Source organism: Acyrthosiphon pisum, chromosome A2 (assembly GCF_005508785.2).
Source record: "Acyrthosiphon pisum isolate AL4f chromosome A2, pea_aphid_22Mar2018_4r6ur, whole genome shotgun sequence".
Lineage (NCBI taxonomy): Eukaryota > Metazoa > Arthropoda > Insecta > Hemiptera > Aphididae > Acyrthosiphon > Acyrthosiphon pisum.
In genome coordinates, this window is record NC_042495.1 from 114,566,517 (window position 1) to 114,584,404 (window position 17,888).

General features: G+C 28.3%; 3 protein-coding genes across 7 annotated transcripts in view; 2 read left to right on the plus strand and 1 right to left on the minus strand.

Moving 5' to 3' along the window:
* The first annotated feature begins 259 nt into the window (after positions 1-259).
* On the plus strand, positions 260-8,204 carry LOC100165255 (aspartate aminotransferase, cytoplasmic). 2 transcript variants are annotated; one of them, XM_008185592.3, is made up of 9 exons: positions 260-497; positions 585-714; positions 800-978; positions 3,036-3,144; positions 6,260-6,477; positions 6,584-6,734; positions 6,826-6,991; positions 7,075-7,217; positions 7,290-8,204. In XM_008185592.3, the coding sequence occupies exons 2-9, from the start codon at positions 606-608 to the stop codon at positions 7,430-7,432; spliced, it is 1,218 nt and encodes a 405-aa protein (XP_008183814.1). In that variant the 5' UTR covers positions 260-497; positions 585-605; the 3' UTR covers positions 7,433-8,204. The 2 variants fall into 2 exon arrangements, with proteins under 2 accessions (XP_008183814.1, XP_016660476.1); XM_016804987.2 differs by having other exon boundaries at positions 305-714.
* A 4,902-nt stretch (positions 8,205-13,106) lies between these two features.
* Positions 13,107-15,148, plus strand: LOC100163182 (protein FRA10AC1). Its single transcript, NM_001204991.1, is given in 4 exon segments — positions 13,107-13,718; positions 13,789-13,951; positions 14,442-14,601; positions 14,664-15,148. Coding segments are annotated over 4 exon segments (696 nt in total). The 5' UTR covers positions 13,107-13,620; the 3' UTR covers positions 14,939-15,148.
* Positions 14,931-17,888, minus strand: part of LOC100168701 (CUE domain-containing protein 1) — a 14,531-nt gene continuing 11,573 nt past the window's right edge. For 2 of the 4 annotated variants that reach the window (XM_008185591.3, XM_029489656.1), the window contains exons 5-6: positions 15,380-15,475; positions 14,931-15,220 (exon numbers count right to left, since the gene is read on the minus strand). In XM_008185591.3, coding sequence (XP_008183813.1) covers positions 15,087-15,220; positions 15,380-15,475 — 230 coding nt within the window. In that variant the 3' untranslated portion in view covers positions 14,931-15,086. Of the gene's footprint in view, positions 15,307-15,379; positions 15,476-17,888 lie in introns of all 4 variants that reach the window. The other 2 variants (XM_016804983.2, XM_016804982.2) reach the window with 2 other exon arrangements.

The following is a 17,888-nucleotide window of genomic DNA, read 5'->3' on the forward strand; positions in this document are numbered from 1 at the left end:
TTTGTATGGTCTGAAAATGTTCGCTACCACACTGGTGTATAGCGTATCTTTTTATAGGGTGATTAAATTACTATAGTAGGTTGATTCCTACTATTCTGTGGTTGATTTACGAACGCCCTTGTCCCTTTACTCTTTAGGCACATGATGACACAAGTCATAGGTCACACTGTCACAGCTGTTCCGTCCTCCCTGACACCTGCAGAGGTCACTCACACTGATAACATTTATCATCATTCGCTCTGTCCGCAGTCCGCACAATAATCTGCACTGTGACTGTTTGATAATAATATAATAATATATTTTTTTTTACTTAAACAGACGCCGACCGCTGAGTGGCCGAGCTGACACTACTGTCGGCGAATGATACTTAATACTTGTGTTTATCATCCAAGTTATTAAATAATATATTTTAATTATTATTATGCTGTTTATTATAGAGAGTTGATCGTGTAAAAGTGTAGTTCCATTATTCCTCAGTCCTCACTCATCTGCTGAGCGTGAGCATAATATAACTTATTTTAGTTTATGTTAATCTGTTTCATTACTAACGTTACTATTATTTTTCATAAATCGTAATATTAAAGTATACCGCCGCCAGCCCCATTATGAGTATTTTCAGCGACGTCGAGGAAGCACAGCCCATCGAAGTTTTCCATCTAGTGAAAGTCTTTAATGAAGACGACGATCCATCGAAAGTAAATTTGACCATTGGGGGTATGTACATTTTGTAATTTTCATATCTTTCTGCTCCAGCTACAAATTTGTATCAGTCATTTTTTTTATTTCCATCGATTTTTAGCGTATAGGACAGATGAAGGCAAACCATATTATATTCCTGTTGTGAAAAAAGCTGAGAGTGTGGTACTTGATGGTACATTGAATCATGAGTATTTACCCATATTGGGCTTGGAATCTTTTACTAAAGCTGCATCGCAACTACTATTGGGCGATATCACTCAACGACAAGAAGAAGGAACCGTAATAATATATTTTTTTCTTACTTTTCTTTTGAAAACATCTACATTATAATAGTTGTATATTTACTATCGAAAGCTAGAGCAAAAAATTAACTCATATTAACTAATATTATATTATATTGAAAGACATTATGTCCCCAATAAAACTAAACAAAACAAAAACTTTATTCTAAATATTTCCAATCATTTTAAACATATCTGGATTATTTTATTTCAATTAATAAATTAACTGTTATACTACTCATAACAGATTTACAATAACTATAATTATGTAACTGGTTTCATATTTTAATTAATAACTTATAACTTAAGAGATATGGCTTGAATGTTAAACATATTTTTGTTTCTAAGTTTTGAGACATTTTCTCCCCAGATCAGATCCATTTTGATTTATCATATTATACTGAAACCTATGTATGAAATTTGAATTCAATGATGAATGTTACTATTAGTAACACAAATTAAATACAATGCATTTTTTAATATTGTACAATACAAAATAATATAATACTTTGCATTTTTAAAAAAATTTAAAGAATTGGGTCTGAACTCTAAACCCAAACCCCCTGGCTACGTATTTGTTCATATATAATAATTTTAAATTACATTAAAATAACTAACATTGTTATTATTTATTTAAATACAACCGTATGTAAAATATACACGCATAATATTATGCATTGGGTGAAAATATGTCTTACGACATGTTCAGGGAAAAAATGTCTATCTACCATGGTTTGTAGTACATTCATTTTATAATAAATTAATGCAAATGTTATTGGTGGTAGTTTAAAGGTATTATAGAAGTTAGGTTAGGTTACTAACCTAACTAGAATAGGAACTAGTACTAGAATACTCCTAGTATAGGAGTTTTTCATCTCATAGCTTTTATAGGTATGATTAAAGATGGGAATTTTACCGTAAGTTTTTTTTTTTTTTTTGTAAATTTATTGGTAAATTTTTTAATGCTGTATGATATTATTATTTAGTAAATTTTATAATTAAGCTAACCATTTAACCAATGTACAACACTCGTCCACTCCTTATTACCAGTATTATATTTATATATATTATAAGTATGCATTGGCGCACAAACAGGAGTGCCAAGGGGTCCTTAGCACCCCCAACTTATATTGAACTAAAAATCTTGTTTAAAGTAAATCAGAGATGATGGTATTGAAAAATTGTCTTAGTAATAATTATTTGCTGGAAGATCTTATGTGCATGATATAAATATAACTAGTTATATTTATATCATGCATTGTGGAGATATGGAAGTCAATATAGTGTTGCTGTGCATATGAAAACAATTTATTGAAATGAGTGGTTACTCGAATTTTAAAACAGTAAAATTTATCAGGTAAATTTACTGAGCTCTTATCTCTAGGTATGATTGACTGTTGGAGTAATATAAGTTACCACTAAAATATGTATTTAGTCTCAAGAAGTCCATATTAAGTTCTTAATTTGGAGAATGTATTATTTAGACTAAAACAGTTTTGTTTCTTCTGAATGTTTTCATATACTAATTGTTATTTTGTTTTAGTCTAAACTGTTCCTAAATTAGTATACTTAATGGATTGGATATAATGAGGCATGAACTATGATAATTTTGTCATACAACATCATCGGTTTTAACTTTCTTAATATACATAATATATTAACAATAATTAATGTAAATTGATGTATAAGCATATTTTAAGCATTTGTTAACAAAATACAATACCAGTTACTTTTTACCATAACCGGTTTACTAATTAATAGTAATTATTATAACCTTTAAAAAAAATCTTAATTTTGTTATAGAATTATTTTTATAGTTGTCATAATATCCATAAATTTCAAGCTTTGGTAATGAAATACTAGAAAAATTATGTTTATTTTAATTGCAAATTTGTTTTGTCAATAAATAATAAAATACGACTGATGAGTCTATAGTAGCATGATAATCCTTGCTTCCCTATAATAGTGAATTTTTATTTATATTCTTAAGTACTTTTAATTGAGTAATATGTAATAAAAATCTTGTAACTAATATTTTTTATATTATTATTTTAGATATTTGGTGTTCAATCAATCAGTGGTTCTGGAGCTCTTAGAGTGGGAGCAGAATTTTTAGTCAAACATTTGAAATGTACCACATTCTATTATTCAATACCAACTTGGGGTAATTATATGCAAATACTATTTTTTTATTTATTAATATTTATACGGACAATGTCCAATTAACAATATAGAATAACAATAATAATAATAGTATAATAATATTTGACAACCAACACATTTTTAAATAATACAATATAAGAAGTACAAATTAATACAAGGAATAAAATAATAATTTAAATTAATGATAACATAGGTATAAAACATAAAGAGTGGGAGACAGAATAATATTAAGTGATACAAAATAATATTAAAGAAAAATTAAATAACAATCATAGTGTTTTTCAATTAAATAATTATTTAAACAGTGTATTAAAAATTTATTTATTTCTGCAAGACATCAAAATATTTAATGGATCATTTAACATGTACTTCTGAGAGTAATGTGGTATATAAAATAAATCATTATTGCGTAAGTTAGGTATAAGTATTGGTTTTAAAATTTATTTGGTTAATAAAAATGCATCATCGATCTCGTTGTCGTTGTTTATTAATTTAAAAAGAAAGTTGCTATAAGTATTAATTCTACGCGTTTTTAGTGATTCTAAGTGTAAAATAATTAAAATATGTTCGTATCCTGAGTGGAGGGTTCTGTTTGAGTTTAGTTTTGTTGAATCTTATATGAAATACAAAAGATAAGTTGCACGTACAATTCATTAATTTAGTTTTTTAATTATTAAATACTTAGTAAGAATATTATTATAACTTGGCATAAAACAGTAGAATAATACATTTTTAGTTATCTATTTTTGATTTTTGTATTGGGTGATTTTTTTACATATTTGTTGTGATTAAAAATAATATAATGGATTGTGATGTATTATTTTTATATAGAGTTAAAAAACTTCAGTTAAGGTGTGGTTTAGATTTGTATCTTATCTATACTCAGTAATCAGTTCAGTATGAAAAATAACAACTTATGCGGCTGGTGGGTGTGGTTGTTCTGTTTTAAATATATACTAGTGGGGATATCATTGTATTTAATAAATACTAATTGCTCCGAGATTCTCTATAAACAAAATTTAGTAGTTATAAATCATAATATAAGATTAAACTCGAATTGAACACAGTTTAGTTACTATTAAGCCATAAAAAAAAATAATGCAAATGTATCAACTATCAAACTTTAATCGTCCAGAATATTGTTTAGTGAATAATACTTTTGTATTGTCTAAATTTTAAATAATACTTCTTAGTGTAGATCACTAGTCACAATTATATTAAAATAACTTTAAAGTTTTTATCAAATTTGAGTTGTTAAACTGTAGCGTACAGAGGTGGCTCCCTATTTATTTGCTTACAATTGTTGATTCGCAACAATAAATTGTACTGGCGTTACTTTAAATTTACAAAATATTCAATAATCTATTCTTCCTCAAATCATTCACTATAGACTATTAAATCAAAGGTTCTCAACTGGTGTGTGCGATCTGGCCCCAAACTGGGCTTAGATATAATATTAAATTATTGAAAATATAAAGCATCAATACATAGTATACTGTGGTACAAGATATAGATATTTATAAAACACCCAAAGGCGCTACGACCAAAATACCAAATGTATGTTAAGAGCGATCCACGCTGTATTAAATAATCATACAGTATATTATATCCATTAAATATTAATGATAACAGTGCCTTGCCCTCTCATACATCAGCTTTAGGGATGGGCAGGAGTAACTAATTACTACCGAGTAAGCCGTGTGACTAGTTAACTCATAATTATAATTAGTAGACTAATTTTTATTATCCGACTTATTTTCGATGACTAATTTTTTTATTCGCCTTATTTTTTTTCATACTTTATTAAATATTTAAAAAAACATTTTCACTTCAAAATTAATAATTATATACATAATAATTAATAATGGTAATATTAAAAAAATCATAAGTTATGAATTGCTCAACACACAAAATTACTTATTAGAATTAACTAGCCAACTAACTTCGTGTACATATTCTTATTAGTTGGTTTAAACAATTAGTCGACTAATTTTGTGTATTATTTATAGTTGGTTCAAATAATTAGTAGAATAAATGTTTAGTCGGCTTATTAATTGACTAATTTCAACAATTCATATATAGTTGGTACTAAAAATATTAGTTGAATAATAGTCAGTACCTAGTTCACAATGAAAACCAACTAATAGTCGGTAGTAGAAAATAGTCGCTTCTGCCCATCTCTAAATTCAGCTTACTAAAATATTTTTTTGTTATTGTTGGTATTGGTGATATATTCCTATCTAACTATTCTTGTTGTATTATGTAGTTAAAATGTACTCAATATTACCTATGTTTAGCAAATAAATTAAAGACAAAAATTATCATTTCCCAACTAATCAATATCTTAAGTAGTTAATCCTATAATAGTTATTTCTTTATAAATTTATATCCTGGATCAATATCTAACGGTTATAATCTAGTCTTAAAAAAATAATAATAGATTGTGTAATTTAACACACATTTTCAAGTGATAATTAAAAGCTTGGGCCTTTTACTTAAAGTAATAATTGGTATCTATTGTATGATTGTAATTAAATACTACAAGAATTTATTATTATTTTACTAGAATATCATTATTAAGTTAATTTGTTTTATATAGCTGGTGCGATTTAATTGTTGAATTTGTGGTATAAAACTATTAAATGAAAACCTACATAATATGTAGAATTATATTGATTTGTTTGTATAAGTTATAACTGTAACATACAAATATTCTATTTAGGTTGTATTTTAAACCTTATAATAATATTTTTAAATTTTAATTTTAAAGACGTAATTATTTTCTAGTATACATTATAAAAATAACACATTAACTCTCCTCTAATACAAGTGTTTACCCTCATAACAATGATCGATTGATCTAAATATGTAGGTATACAAAACTAATTTGTTTTAATAAACAGATATATAGTTGAACTCTAAAAAAGTAAACAATAAGTATAATAATAATTAATTTATAATATGGAATATTGTTCTTTAAAAATTATACCTGAACATTTTATCAGAATAGTGAATATAAAGGTCATATTTTTAAGACTATTATAATATATGTATATAGAAACTTCTGTTATATATTAAAACACTTGAAATAGTTTAATGTATACTTATTTGTTTAGAAAATCATCATTTGATTTTCATGACTAGTGGATTTCAAAATGCCAAAACATATCGCTATTGGAATGAAGAAACAAGATCTCTCGATTTTGATGGATTTTGTGAAGATTTATCAAATGCACCGGAAAATGCGGTTATTATATTACATGGATGTGCTCATAATCCAACTGGCTTAGATCCAACTGAAGATCAATGGAAAAAAATTGCAGAAATTATAAAAGTTAGTATTGATATTATTTTTACATAGAAAATCTGATAATTATTTTATTAGCATAAAAAACATCCATATTTAAAGTTCCAATGTAATTTGTCAATATATATTTTAGGAACATAAATTAATACCGTTCTTTGATAATGCCTACCAAGGATTTGCATCTGGAGATTTAGAGAAAGATGCGTGGTCTGTGCGGTACTTCCTTAGTCAAGGGTTTGAGTTCTTATGTTCACAATCATTTGCTAAAAACTATGGACTTTATAGTGAGTTAATAAATAAATAAATACCTACATTATTTTTAACTTTTGAAGGTAAAATGTAGGCTGTATTTTATTTGATTAATGTATTTTGAAGATGAACGAGCAGGAAACCTAACTTTTGTACTGAATTCTGTGGAAAATGTCAAGGCTGTAAAATCTCAGGTGACAATGATTGTTAGAGGGATGTATTCAAATCCACCAAACCATGGTGCACGTACTGTCAGTACAATATTAAATAATGATGTATTAAAAAATGAATGGTGAGTTTTAAATAATATATTATTTTAGTTTGTTCTAAACAGCTATAAATGCATGCATGTATTTATATGTATTTGATATTTAGGATGAATACCTTGAAGCTAATGACAGATAGGATTAAAGCTATGAGAAAATCTTTACGAGAAAATTTGGAAAACCTTGGTACAATTGGAACATGGAATCATATAACTGATCAAACTGGGATGTTTTCCTATACAGGATTATCAGGTAAAATTTTAAGAAGATACTTACTTCTATTATTAAAATAGTTTTATACTGTAATTTATTTAAATATTACAGCAAGTCATGTAGAATATTTACGAAGCAAATATCATATTTACATGTTGCGGTCGGGGCGTATTAACATTTGTGGACTGAATACCAATAATATAAATTATGTAGCTGAAGCAATTACTGATACTTTATTGAACGTTGCCAAGTAAAATTATAATATTATATTGAGAACCATAACAAACAAATTGTTTTTATTGTTTATTTCTATAAGTTAGAAATATTTTTAATTTAATTTATAAATAGATATTTACATAATTATACTAATAATTGTATATTGTTTTATTAATAATAATAATTATCATTATTATTGTAGCTATCGATTTTGTTAAACCGTTATTAATAATACTCTACCATTAAATAATTTACTTATTTGATTTATTATAAATTGTTATTTAATAAGTAAATTATTTAGGGGTATAAATTGTACAATATATTTTCTAGTGTAAAACATGGTTCACAAAAATAAGAATTTTTAAACTTGAAGGACTAAATAAAAAATACTAGAAAAATTCACTTTATAGCACTATACCTAATTGGCATCTCTAATGTAACCTTGTGATAAATAACAATTTGAACAATGTAGAGTATTCACCATTTAATACCTGATATTTATAACAAGACTTTTCAGTTAAATAACTATGTATGTTTTGACGTTAATGACAATAAAATATAAATAGGTTACTTTTTTTATATAAACTTTAAGTGTTAAATATTAGAATTTAGAAAAATGTATAGATTTTTGGCTTAGTTTAAAATTAAAATAGATAGTTCAATATTATATTAAGAATTTTCTGGTCTTAGTCTAACATTTAATTTAGTGCCCAATGCATTTGTATCAATAATGTTGACAAATATGTACCAAAAAATATTATGTATAGATGTTTTTGAGCTAAATATACATAAGAACTAATTAAATGGTAATTTTTATTATCAGATTTTTTTTTGTTTATATAGACCAGGGATGGGCAACTGGCGGCCCGCGTACCTTTTTTATCTGGCCCGCGCTATATTTTCAAATTACTTCATATAATTTTATTATACTATTATTTTCGTGTTTTTTAGTAATTATTTTAAAAATGTCCGCTAAAAAGTGTAAAAAATAAATGTTAGTTAATTTGAAGGACCTTTTTTTTTTTTGCTTTCTCCTATGCACTGTGGCCCGCTAGTTACTTTGAGTTGCCCATCACTGATATAGACAATAGTCTGTAACATTTCACTATTACGGTATCTAACAATTATTGAATTTTCATTTAAACTAAAATCTTAATTAACGGAAATAAAGATTTAAATATTTTCTAAAATTCATAATTTTAAATCCACAAAAAATTGTCAATTTTTTTAGTTCTATCTACTATTATCTTAGTAACGTATTTGTGAAGTAGTGAAAATAATTTGATACACCTGTTTTATTTCTATAGACTGTAGACATAGTCCGGTTTCCTTGAAAGCATCAAATCAAAAATTAATTTTAAATTCTTCATACCAAAATTAAGCCAAATTTAATAAAACAATTAGATATGATGTGCAACTTTCTAAACAGCTCCCTGGCTCTCAATAAATTATAAAATTTACTAGCCTGCAGAAATTAAAAACCAAATAAATAAACTACCTACAAATAATCTCCCTGGATATGATTACCATACTCTATTCAGGCTAAGAGTAAAAAAGTTTACGACGAAAACTCGTCTGGTTTCGCGCTAGTGGGTCACGTGATCTGCAGGTGGACGAATGTTACGATGAACAACGATGGGTGTCGAAACTGTAGCCAATGACAGCGCACCTGCCTGCATGATTTTTTTCACTCTTAGCCTGAATAGAGATTAGTGGTGTAGAACAGAGGTTGCAACCCAAGATATTTATCAAATTTTTCATGGGACCTTTTTGAAAATAATATGCAATTATTATGGTCTACCCGCCACTTTAAATTTTTTAATTAGACAATTACCATAACTTAAAGAAACAGTTTCTTAAAAACTAAAAATTTTAATTTTTTATTTTTATTTTTACTCATATTACCTACTTATTTATTAATATACCATTAATCTTGATAGGTATAACAATTGTTATATCATGATCAGTGGGCGGGTTTAAGGGGTTCAAAACCTCCCCCCTGTTGGCCTTAAAAAAATTGTACGGATTCTATTGAAATACAGCTGGATAAAAAATTGAAATCTGAGAGTGAACAATTAAAACCAATTATTGAAACTGTTATGTTTTGTGGCCGTCAAGGTCTACCTTTGCGTGGTCATCGAGACTCAGGTCTAATAAACTGTGACAATCCTCCTATTGAAAATGATGGAAATTTTAGATCACTCTTGCGATTTAAAGTTATGTGTGTTTTTTAAATACTCTAAACGACAAAACGTAATGTTATATTCAATAAAATGTGTATGTGCTGAATCACAGATTACTAACCTAAAATTACTTTGTCCAAAAAGATGGGTCGATCGGCATGACTCCATAATTACTTTTATGGAATTATTTGATGCAGTTGTTGATGGATTATCGATTATTTCTACATGGCAAGACAGAGAATTGTCATAAGGAGCTTATCAACTTTTGTGTGCTACTAAGCAACCCAAATTTATTTTAGCAACACATCTGCTGGAAAAAGTATTCAGCATAAGTTTACCTCTTAGTAAACTTCTTCAAATGCAAAATATTGATTTAATTGAAGTCATGTCACTGGCAGATAATGTATCTAATGTGTTAAAAAATATCAGAAATAATGCAGATGAGGATTTTAAGAAACTATTTTTGAAAGTGAAAGAAAAATGTATGTCACTTAAACTTGAAATAACTTTACCTCGTTTAACAAACATACAAAAAAAAAGGTTTAATGTAAAAACTACCTGCCCAAACGATTACTATAAAATATCATTGCTTATTCCATTTTTAGATAACTTTATTAGTCAACTTCATGATAGGTTCATTGCACATAAATCTCTAATTGCCAATTTTTACTGTCTCTTACCAAACAACAATTTGCCAGATAAAGAAGAAAACATAAAAAGTTTGGCAGAAAAGTATAGTGAAGATCTTCAATGTAGTTCAAATTCAGTAATTGGAGAAGTATTGACATGGACAAAAGTTTGTTGGAGCAGAGAAACCAAAAAATACATTAGAAGTTCTTATAGCATGTAACCCACTAATTTTTCCATCTACTTATAAACTTCTCCAAATACTAACTACACTTTCCGTAACTACAGCAAGCAGTGAAAGGTCATTTTCTACATTAAAAAGACTTAAGACATACCTTCAAAGTTCTATTGGAGAAAATAGATTAAATAGTCTAGCACTGCTAAATATTCATCGCAAAATTATTTTAACAACAGATGAAGTTCTTAATGACTTTACATAAGACTCAAGGAAAATAAGATTGGTATAGCTTGTAATTTATAATGTGAAAAAATATATTAATACTAATATTACAATTTAAAGTTTCTTTTATTTTATATTTTTACTTGTTTATATTAAGTCATTAAGTGTGTACTGCGTGTTTAATATTAACATTCATAAATATCATTCATCTAATCAAAAATGTATTATTCAATTAGCATACTACTCAGTATATTTTAGCGCATTTAGTTTTACCGCTCCTGAACAATATATTTTAGAGGTGAGAAAAAAAAAAAAAGGTCATTAACAACCCCCCCCCCCCTCGGGTAATTCCTGGCTTCGCCACTGATCATGATTATATTAGTATTAATAAGTAATAACATTATTATAATTAATTTTTTTAGCGACTATGGTTTTGACTTTTGAGAACCGTCATTGTAAAAGGTAAATCAGTGGCGTAGCCAGGGGGGCTTAGGGGGCTATAGCTACCCCCATTGACTGTGTTGACCTTAGAATTTTATCAAGATTTTAATAAAGAAAATAAAAAGTATAAATAAAAGACATTGTTTTAGTATTTTTTTGTGAGGAGTATAATTCCAAATATGTAGATGGCGCGTTTCATCAGCGTCGTTTCCGTATAATATGCATCTAATTTTTTACACATTAGCGCAAGATGGCCAATGGGTTCCATATATATTATATAAAAATTATCTATATATATATGTTTATTTAGTCGTGATCACGATTTAAGATATTATACAGGTTACTCAACGGATCATTATTTTTTACCTCGATTGCGGCCTGCGAGAAGCGCAGCTAGCTCCCAAGTGGTCATTAATATTGTTAAATATTTTATTTCACGACAATATTTTTATTTTGCCATGAGCGTTAACCAGCCCACGCAGTATTTTTATAATTTGAATTTGTGGTATCCGTATTCGGATTTTGTGTATTCCTTATTAGTTATTACTTATTAGTAACAAATTAGTAATTACAATCACAAAGACATAACAGTTACTATAACACATTTTTGAAGTTTTTAAGAACATCAAATAAAGGTACCTATTAATAAATTACTTACTGATTAATGATGTAAAAAATATATTAATTATTATTGAATAGTATTTATTATTTAGCCTTCACTTGATGTCTTGATGTGCAGGTAGAAATCTAGAATGTAGATATTATATAATTTGGACAGGAGAAAAATTATAAGTAAAAACTTTTCAACCGTTGCTGATGAAAGAAGAATAATAGACACCAGTTTCATATAAATAATTAAGATATCTATATAATAATTACAAGAAAAAAACTTCATGAAATAATAATTCATACTTATTAAGTACTTTTTTCCTTAATTACATACATATTTACTTCCCAAAATTAATACTAATTAATAATCAAAATAATACTATACACCTAAGTTGTTGTTAGTTTCGCTATTCTCTTTTTAGTCCTATTTAGTTTTTGTGTTTTTTGATTTTCAGTATAGGTATATTGCCTCATTCGCATTATAATATAAGAACTGAAAATGTCAGCCATCATTTGTTTTTTGTGGTCTGGACAAGGAAATTTCAAGTTGGTAGAAATTAGAATACAATAAATTATTATTCATTTACTTACCGAATACTTACTAGAACCTTCACCTGATATCCAAGTAGATATAATATCATTTGGGTTAAAATGATGAGCACAAACTCGAGAGTTTCTATTCAAAACAATACCAATCTTTTTTTCCCATGCATTATGGTCATTTTGTGGGACTCCAAATTTACTGGATGAGCTTTGTTGGCAACCAGAGACACAGCATTTATTGGATACCATACTTAATATTTAATAAATACAAATTAAATAATACAATTTCAGATTTTCTGTATTACTATGCATACTATACATTATAATAGTATATTAATTATTGGTGTAAAATATAATAATACCCATGATATAAACAACATGGTATGATCGTAACTTTTTGACGGTCAGATCCTTCGGTAAGCACGTGACGTAGCATAGTGTATAGTAATAATAATTTAATGACAATATGATAACACGGGTAAGCAAGTGACGTATTGCGCGAGCTTGGACCAATTCTGGACTTTTGCGATCATACCATGTTGTTTATATCATGATAATACCATACGCTATAAACACAGTTTGCCTCCAAAATATTTAATATATAGTTTAGATTATATACACTGAGAGCGCTAGCTGTCCTTCTTCCTATGGTGCACAGCTGATTTTCGGGGTTAAACGATGGGCATCACTCTGGGGACTAGGGCACTATAGATTCTATGTAGAATAGATATAGATTCTATGCCTTATATGGGGACCAGTTTCTATACGGCGTTGAGTAACCTGTATATGATGAGTTTATCTTAAACCGTGCTTCAGATCATAGGTAACCAAGACCCCAATCAGCTGATCGAGTTTCGCTTCTATATTGTTCCATGCAGGGATGGGGACAGTTGGGTCCCCGAGATAAGAGTTAGGTCCCTTGATAAGAAATTATAGCTAGTAAATAAAAAGTAAACACACTGAGATAGATAGGTAACAGATTTTAAATTATTAATTTTTGTATTTACTATTATAGTTCTCGTATTATATTTTATAGTTTAACTAGTAATATAGTATATAATAGTTTTATAATAACTTGTGGTGAACGGATTTAATCGACATTTCAATAGTATTGTAATTACAATATTATTATATTCATTTTCTTTTTAATCAACTAGTGTAAACACTTGGAAAATATTATCAATATTATAAATTATAATTATAATTTAAATATAATTCATCGTAACTTACTACTTATTGCAATTTAAACTGTTTAAAACTTCTCTATATTATTCTGTACCTATTTTACAATTCATATAAAATATGAAATTCGTTTTATTTGATTTCACAAAACTAAAATCTATCTGACCAATTATATGAGCGCTGTGACGCTCAATTATTGTTTATTTATGAATATGAACTAAATAGTAAACATTAACGCAATATGGATAGAAAAAAATTGGTTGCTCTACAGCCGTTTGAATTGCACAAAGAATTATTGGACAAGTATCTAGAGTACTGCAAATTCATTGATTTAAAAAAGTATGTTTACCCTTAAATTGGATTGGTGTATGGTATTATTCATTTATTCATCTTAGGTATTTTGTTTTAGACGTGAAAAACGTGATTTCGATGTTATACAGGAAAACCATAAGTTTGTATGGGAAGAAGACGACGAAGCTTCCACTTGGGAGCAGAAATTGGCTAAGAAGTATTATGACAAGTTGTTCAAAGAATATTGCATTTGTGACTTGAGTTTATATAAAAAGTCTAAGGTTAGTAAAATATAAATAAGTATTTTTCAATCTTTCCAATCAATAAGTGTACCTTGGTAGCTACTTAGCAATAACTCTCTACAAAAAAATTTAAAAATACAAACACTATCTGCACTAGCCTCTCAATATTACAATAGACTCAGCACAGCCACATCGAACCATCCGAATGCATTGATCTCCAATATTCAATAAACGCATTACGCCGCCTAAAATTCTACTGGCCAAATGACTTTCTAAATATATAATACAAAATAAAAGATCATATTTTAAATAATGAGTTTTGAAATTTGAGGTGTTGTCACTGGGTGAACACGTCCAGAATCTAACATGACTTTTACTTATTGTATTGTACTCATTTAAAGATGGTAAATACTAAATATATGCTTTTATAATAAAAAAAAAAATTTTGTCATCTATTTAATGTACAATGTCTATTATGAAATTGTAAATCATTTGTTTTAATGTTAACCTAATATTATTTATTATGTAGGTAGCAATGCGTTGGCAAACTGAAGGTGAATTGGTTAGTGGTAAAGGTCAGTTCATTTGCGGCAATAAAATTTGTGATGAAACATCACATCTACGGACATGGGAAGTGAATTTTAATTATATGGAACACTCCGTAACAAAAAATACTCTAGTCAAACTAAGTATGTCTTGCTTATAAGTTTTAATTATATGCCATTTTTTTTTTATATCAAAATGTATTTAGGGCTATGTATGGATTGCTCCAATAAATTGAATTATAAACATAAAAAGAAAGAAGTCAAACGTCAAATTTCCAAATCGAAAAAAGATAAATCAAAACATTCTAACAGAGATCGAGAAAAATCCATTAGTCGACCAACTACTAGCGTTCAGAGTGAAATACCAGTAACTTCTAAACTAGCAGTTGAAGATAATGTTTGGAGTGAACAGCAACAAATAGATGAGGAAAAACCAAGAGAAGATGATTTTGAAAATTACTTAGAACAACTGCTATTTTAAATAAATTGTTATATTTTATTGACTATTTTCTAACCTATAATATTTAACACTTTCTATTAAATTATTCTAAACGATAATAACAATAACATGATTGAATATAAAAGAAAAAGTTATTTTCTAAACAATAACAATAAGTAAAATATTTATTTCAGTGTTCTTCCTCGTGTAAAAATAAATTGTCTTTTGTGTGAGTGTCTCCTTGATTCATTATATTTCGTGCAGAGCTCTTCTTCTTTTTTCCTGTAAATACTCGGGCAATTTGGATAAATTTCTTTCTGGAAGCTATAGAATATTTTAATTGACATCATTAGGTTTGATAATAAAATCCAATGTGTTTTTCTATTTTCATAATCTATAAACCTAAATACCTAAATAATCACTCATAATATTTTGACAAAAAATTATTCCGATACCCTAAATTTATCATTATTATTTTCATACCTTTTCCCATATTTTTTAGCCTTTCTTTAAATGCAGCATCATCGTCACCCGGCGTCTGATTTGGGACGAAAAACCTTTGTTCTTCGACAGGACTGTCTGTTGAAACACAAACACACTATATATGACTGACTCAAATCCACTGAGATTCACACAACATACTAATATATATACAGGATGATTCACCAAGCATGCCACCTCTCTGGTCTCCATTATCTTTTAACAACACATTTATTCAAACACTTGGATTTTTTATTTAAGGAGTATCCTTCGGCAATACAAACTTTTTTTTAAATCCATACATGACATAGTGACATGTAAACCAAAAGATAACCTAACCAAAAGAGTTATTAAATTTATGTACCTACTAAGGATAGATAATAGGTCTTCATAATTATCTTATATAAAATATATATGACCTTATTTAGTCTAGGTTCTGGAACAATCTTTACAAATTATTAAATTGTAATACCAAAATCAATATTAACTATTATAACTTTCTAATATTGCACTATAGGTACTACATTCTAAGCCTATTATTGTATACTATAATACTTAATCCTCAGAAACTACTCTATTGAATTTAAATTTATATAAAGGTAGATACCTACATCAATATTTTCAAAACAACCAGCACCTTCACAATTTAGTACCTAACCTAATAAAAATTGGTGCCTCTCGTTTGGTAATATGAAGTTAGAACAATAGAAACTAAGAAGTGATCGCTTATATTTACAGCGTAAACCTTACCAGTTACCAGGACATTGTAATAATAACACCCCTAAACCATAAGTGGTATTTGAATAAATTCTAAAGTATAATAGAAGTGATTCGAGTAACCAGTGGCGTAGTGAACTTTAAATCATATGGAAGCAAACAAATTATTTATGACCTACCCCACCCTACTCCAACTGATGTATACGATACTCATATGCTCAAATAGGGGGGTGGGGTACTGGGGTAGCACCCAAAATAAAGTTCAAAGACTGAACGTGTATATGAGCTTTATGAGGTTATGACCCACCACCACCCCCCAGAAACCAGAAGCAATTACTTCTGAAAAACATGATAGGTACGCTACGCTACTGCGAGTAACTATGATTGGTGAATCACTGGGTATATGTACCAGTGGCGCCGAGTTCAGTAAAATAAGGTGGTTCAATTCCAACCAAAGCTCACCCAACCACCCACCCACCCACCCAATTCATTATTCAAAAACGGAAGAAATTATTTAAAACTCCAAACAACACATAGCCGCTCGCTACGCTCGCAAATTATTTGTATTTAATTAAATAATTAAATATTTTATTTTATTGTTGTATCGATTTCAATCATAGTCACTGATGATTAGTTAGTCAGTTACTATGTTCACAAAGATTTTTGAGTTTCACGATAGATCACAACATTTTTTTGTTTATAAATGGTTACTATATTGGTTACCAGTGGCGTATCCAGGGGAGGGGCTGAGGGGGGCTGCAGCCCCCCCCCCCCGAAATGTTAAAAAATATTTTAATGGTCTATGATAGTAGCTCAAAAAGTCTTAAATTGTATTTAAAATATTTAAAAATGTACAATATGTATTAACACTTTTCAGCTATCTATTTGTGCTAGTACGTATTTAATGTGCGTAAAAGTGTAAAAGTTGATCAGCACCTCCCGAAAAAAAATCCTGGCTACGCCACTGTTGGTTACAGATATTATTATTATAGGACAAATTAGTAGAATTGTTGTGTGTATTAATAGTTGTCATTGGTTACTCGGGCAGATGAGGTAAAATAATGAATCAAATCGTCGCATTTACATGGCCTCGATTAAAGAAACTATATCTTAAAAACAATTGTATGTTTGTAGCTTATATATTCAAAAACTACAGGACTGATGTTGACGAAAATTTCAGAGATTATTCTTAGAGATATCATAAACGCTAAAACTGAGATACGTCCAGTATAATCAGGTAATACAGCTAGTACAAGTATAAATGTTAATACATTATACATAAATATGGAAACATTATTTTGAGATATTTGATTCACAAAAAAAAATATTAAAATTCAATATTTCATGTTAAAATAAAGTTTATCCAAAATTAGTTTGCATGTCCGGTGATGCATAATAATATGCAACGATAAATAATAGGTATACAACGACACAGGCATATTCATATGCGCAATTCACGCAAATAGGGGGGATTTAGGGGCTACCCCCTCCCACCCCAAAAAGAAGTCCATATCACTCCCAATCATTTCCTAAATTTTTTTTTAGTTTATTCAATATTATCAAAGTAAAGCTTTAGGCCCCAAAATCCTAAACGCTATTTGCGCTCATGGGCTTATTATAGTAACCTGGTTATTGAGTACCTATTACAATACCTACTGTACCTAATAATGCATAGCCTAAGTAATACGTAACTGGTACGTGTGTAAGTACCTAGTTCCTACTTACTTTAGAATAGTATTAATTATCTTGGATAATTTTTTACCCATCCACCCGGTCCCCACCCACCCACCATTTT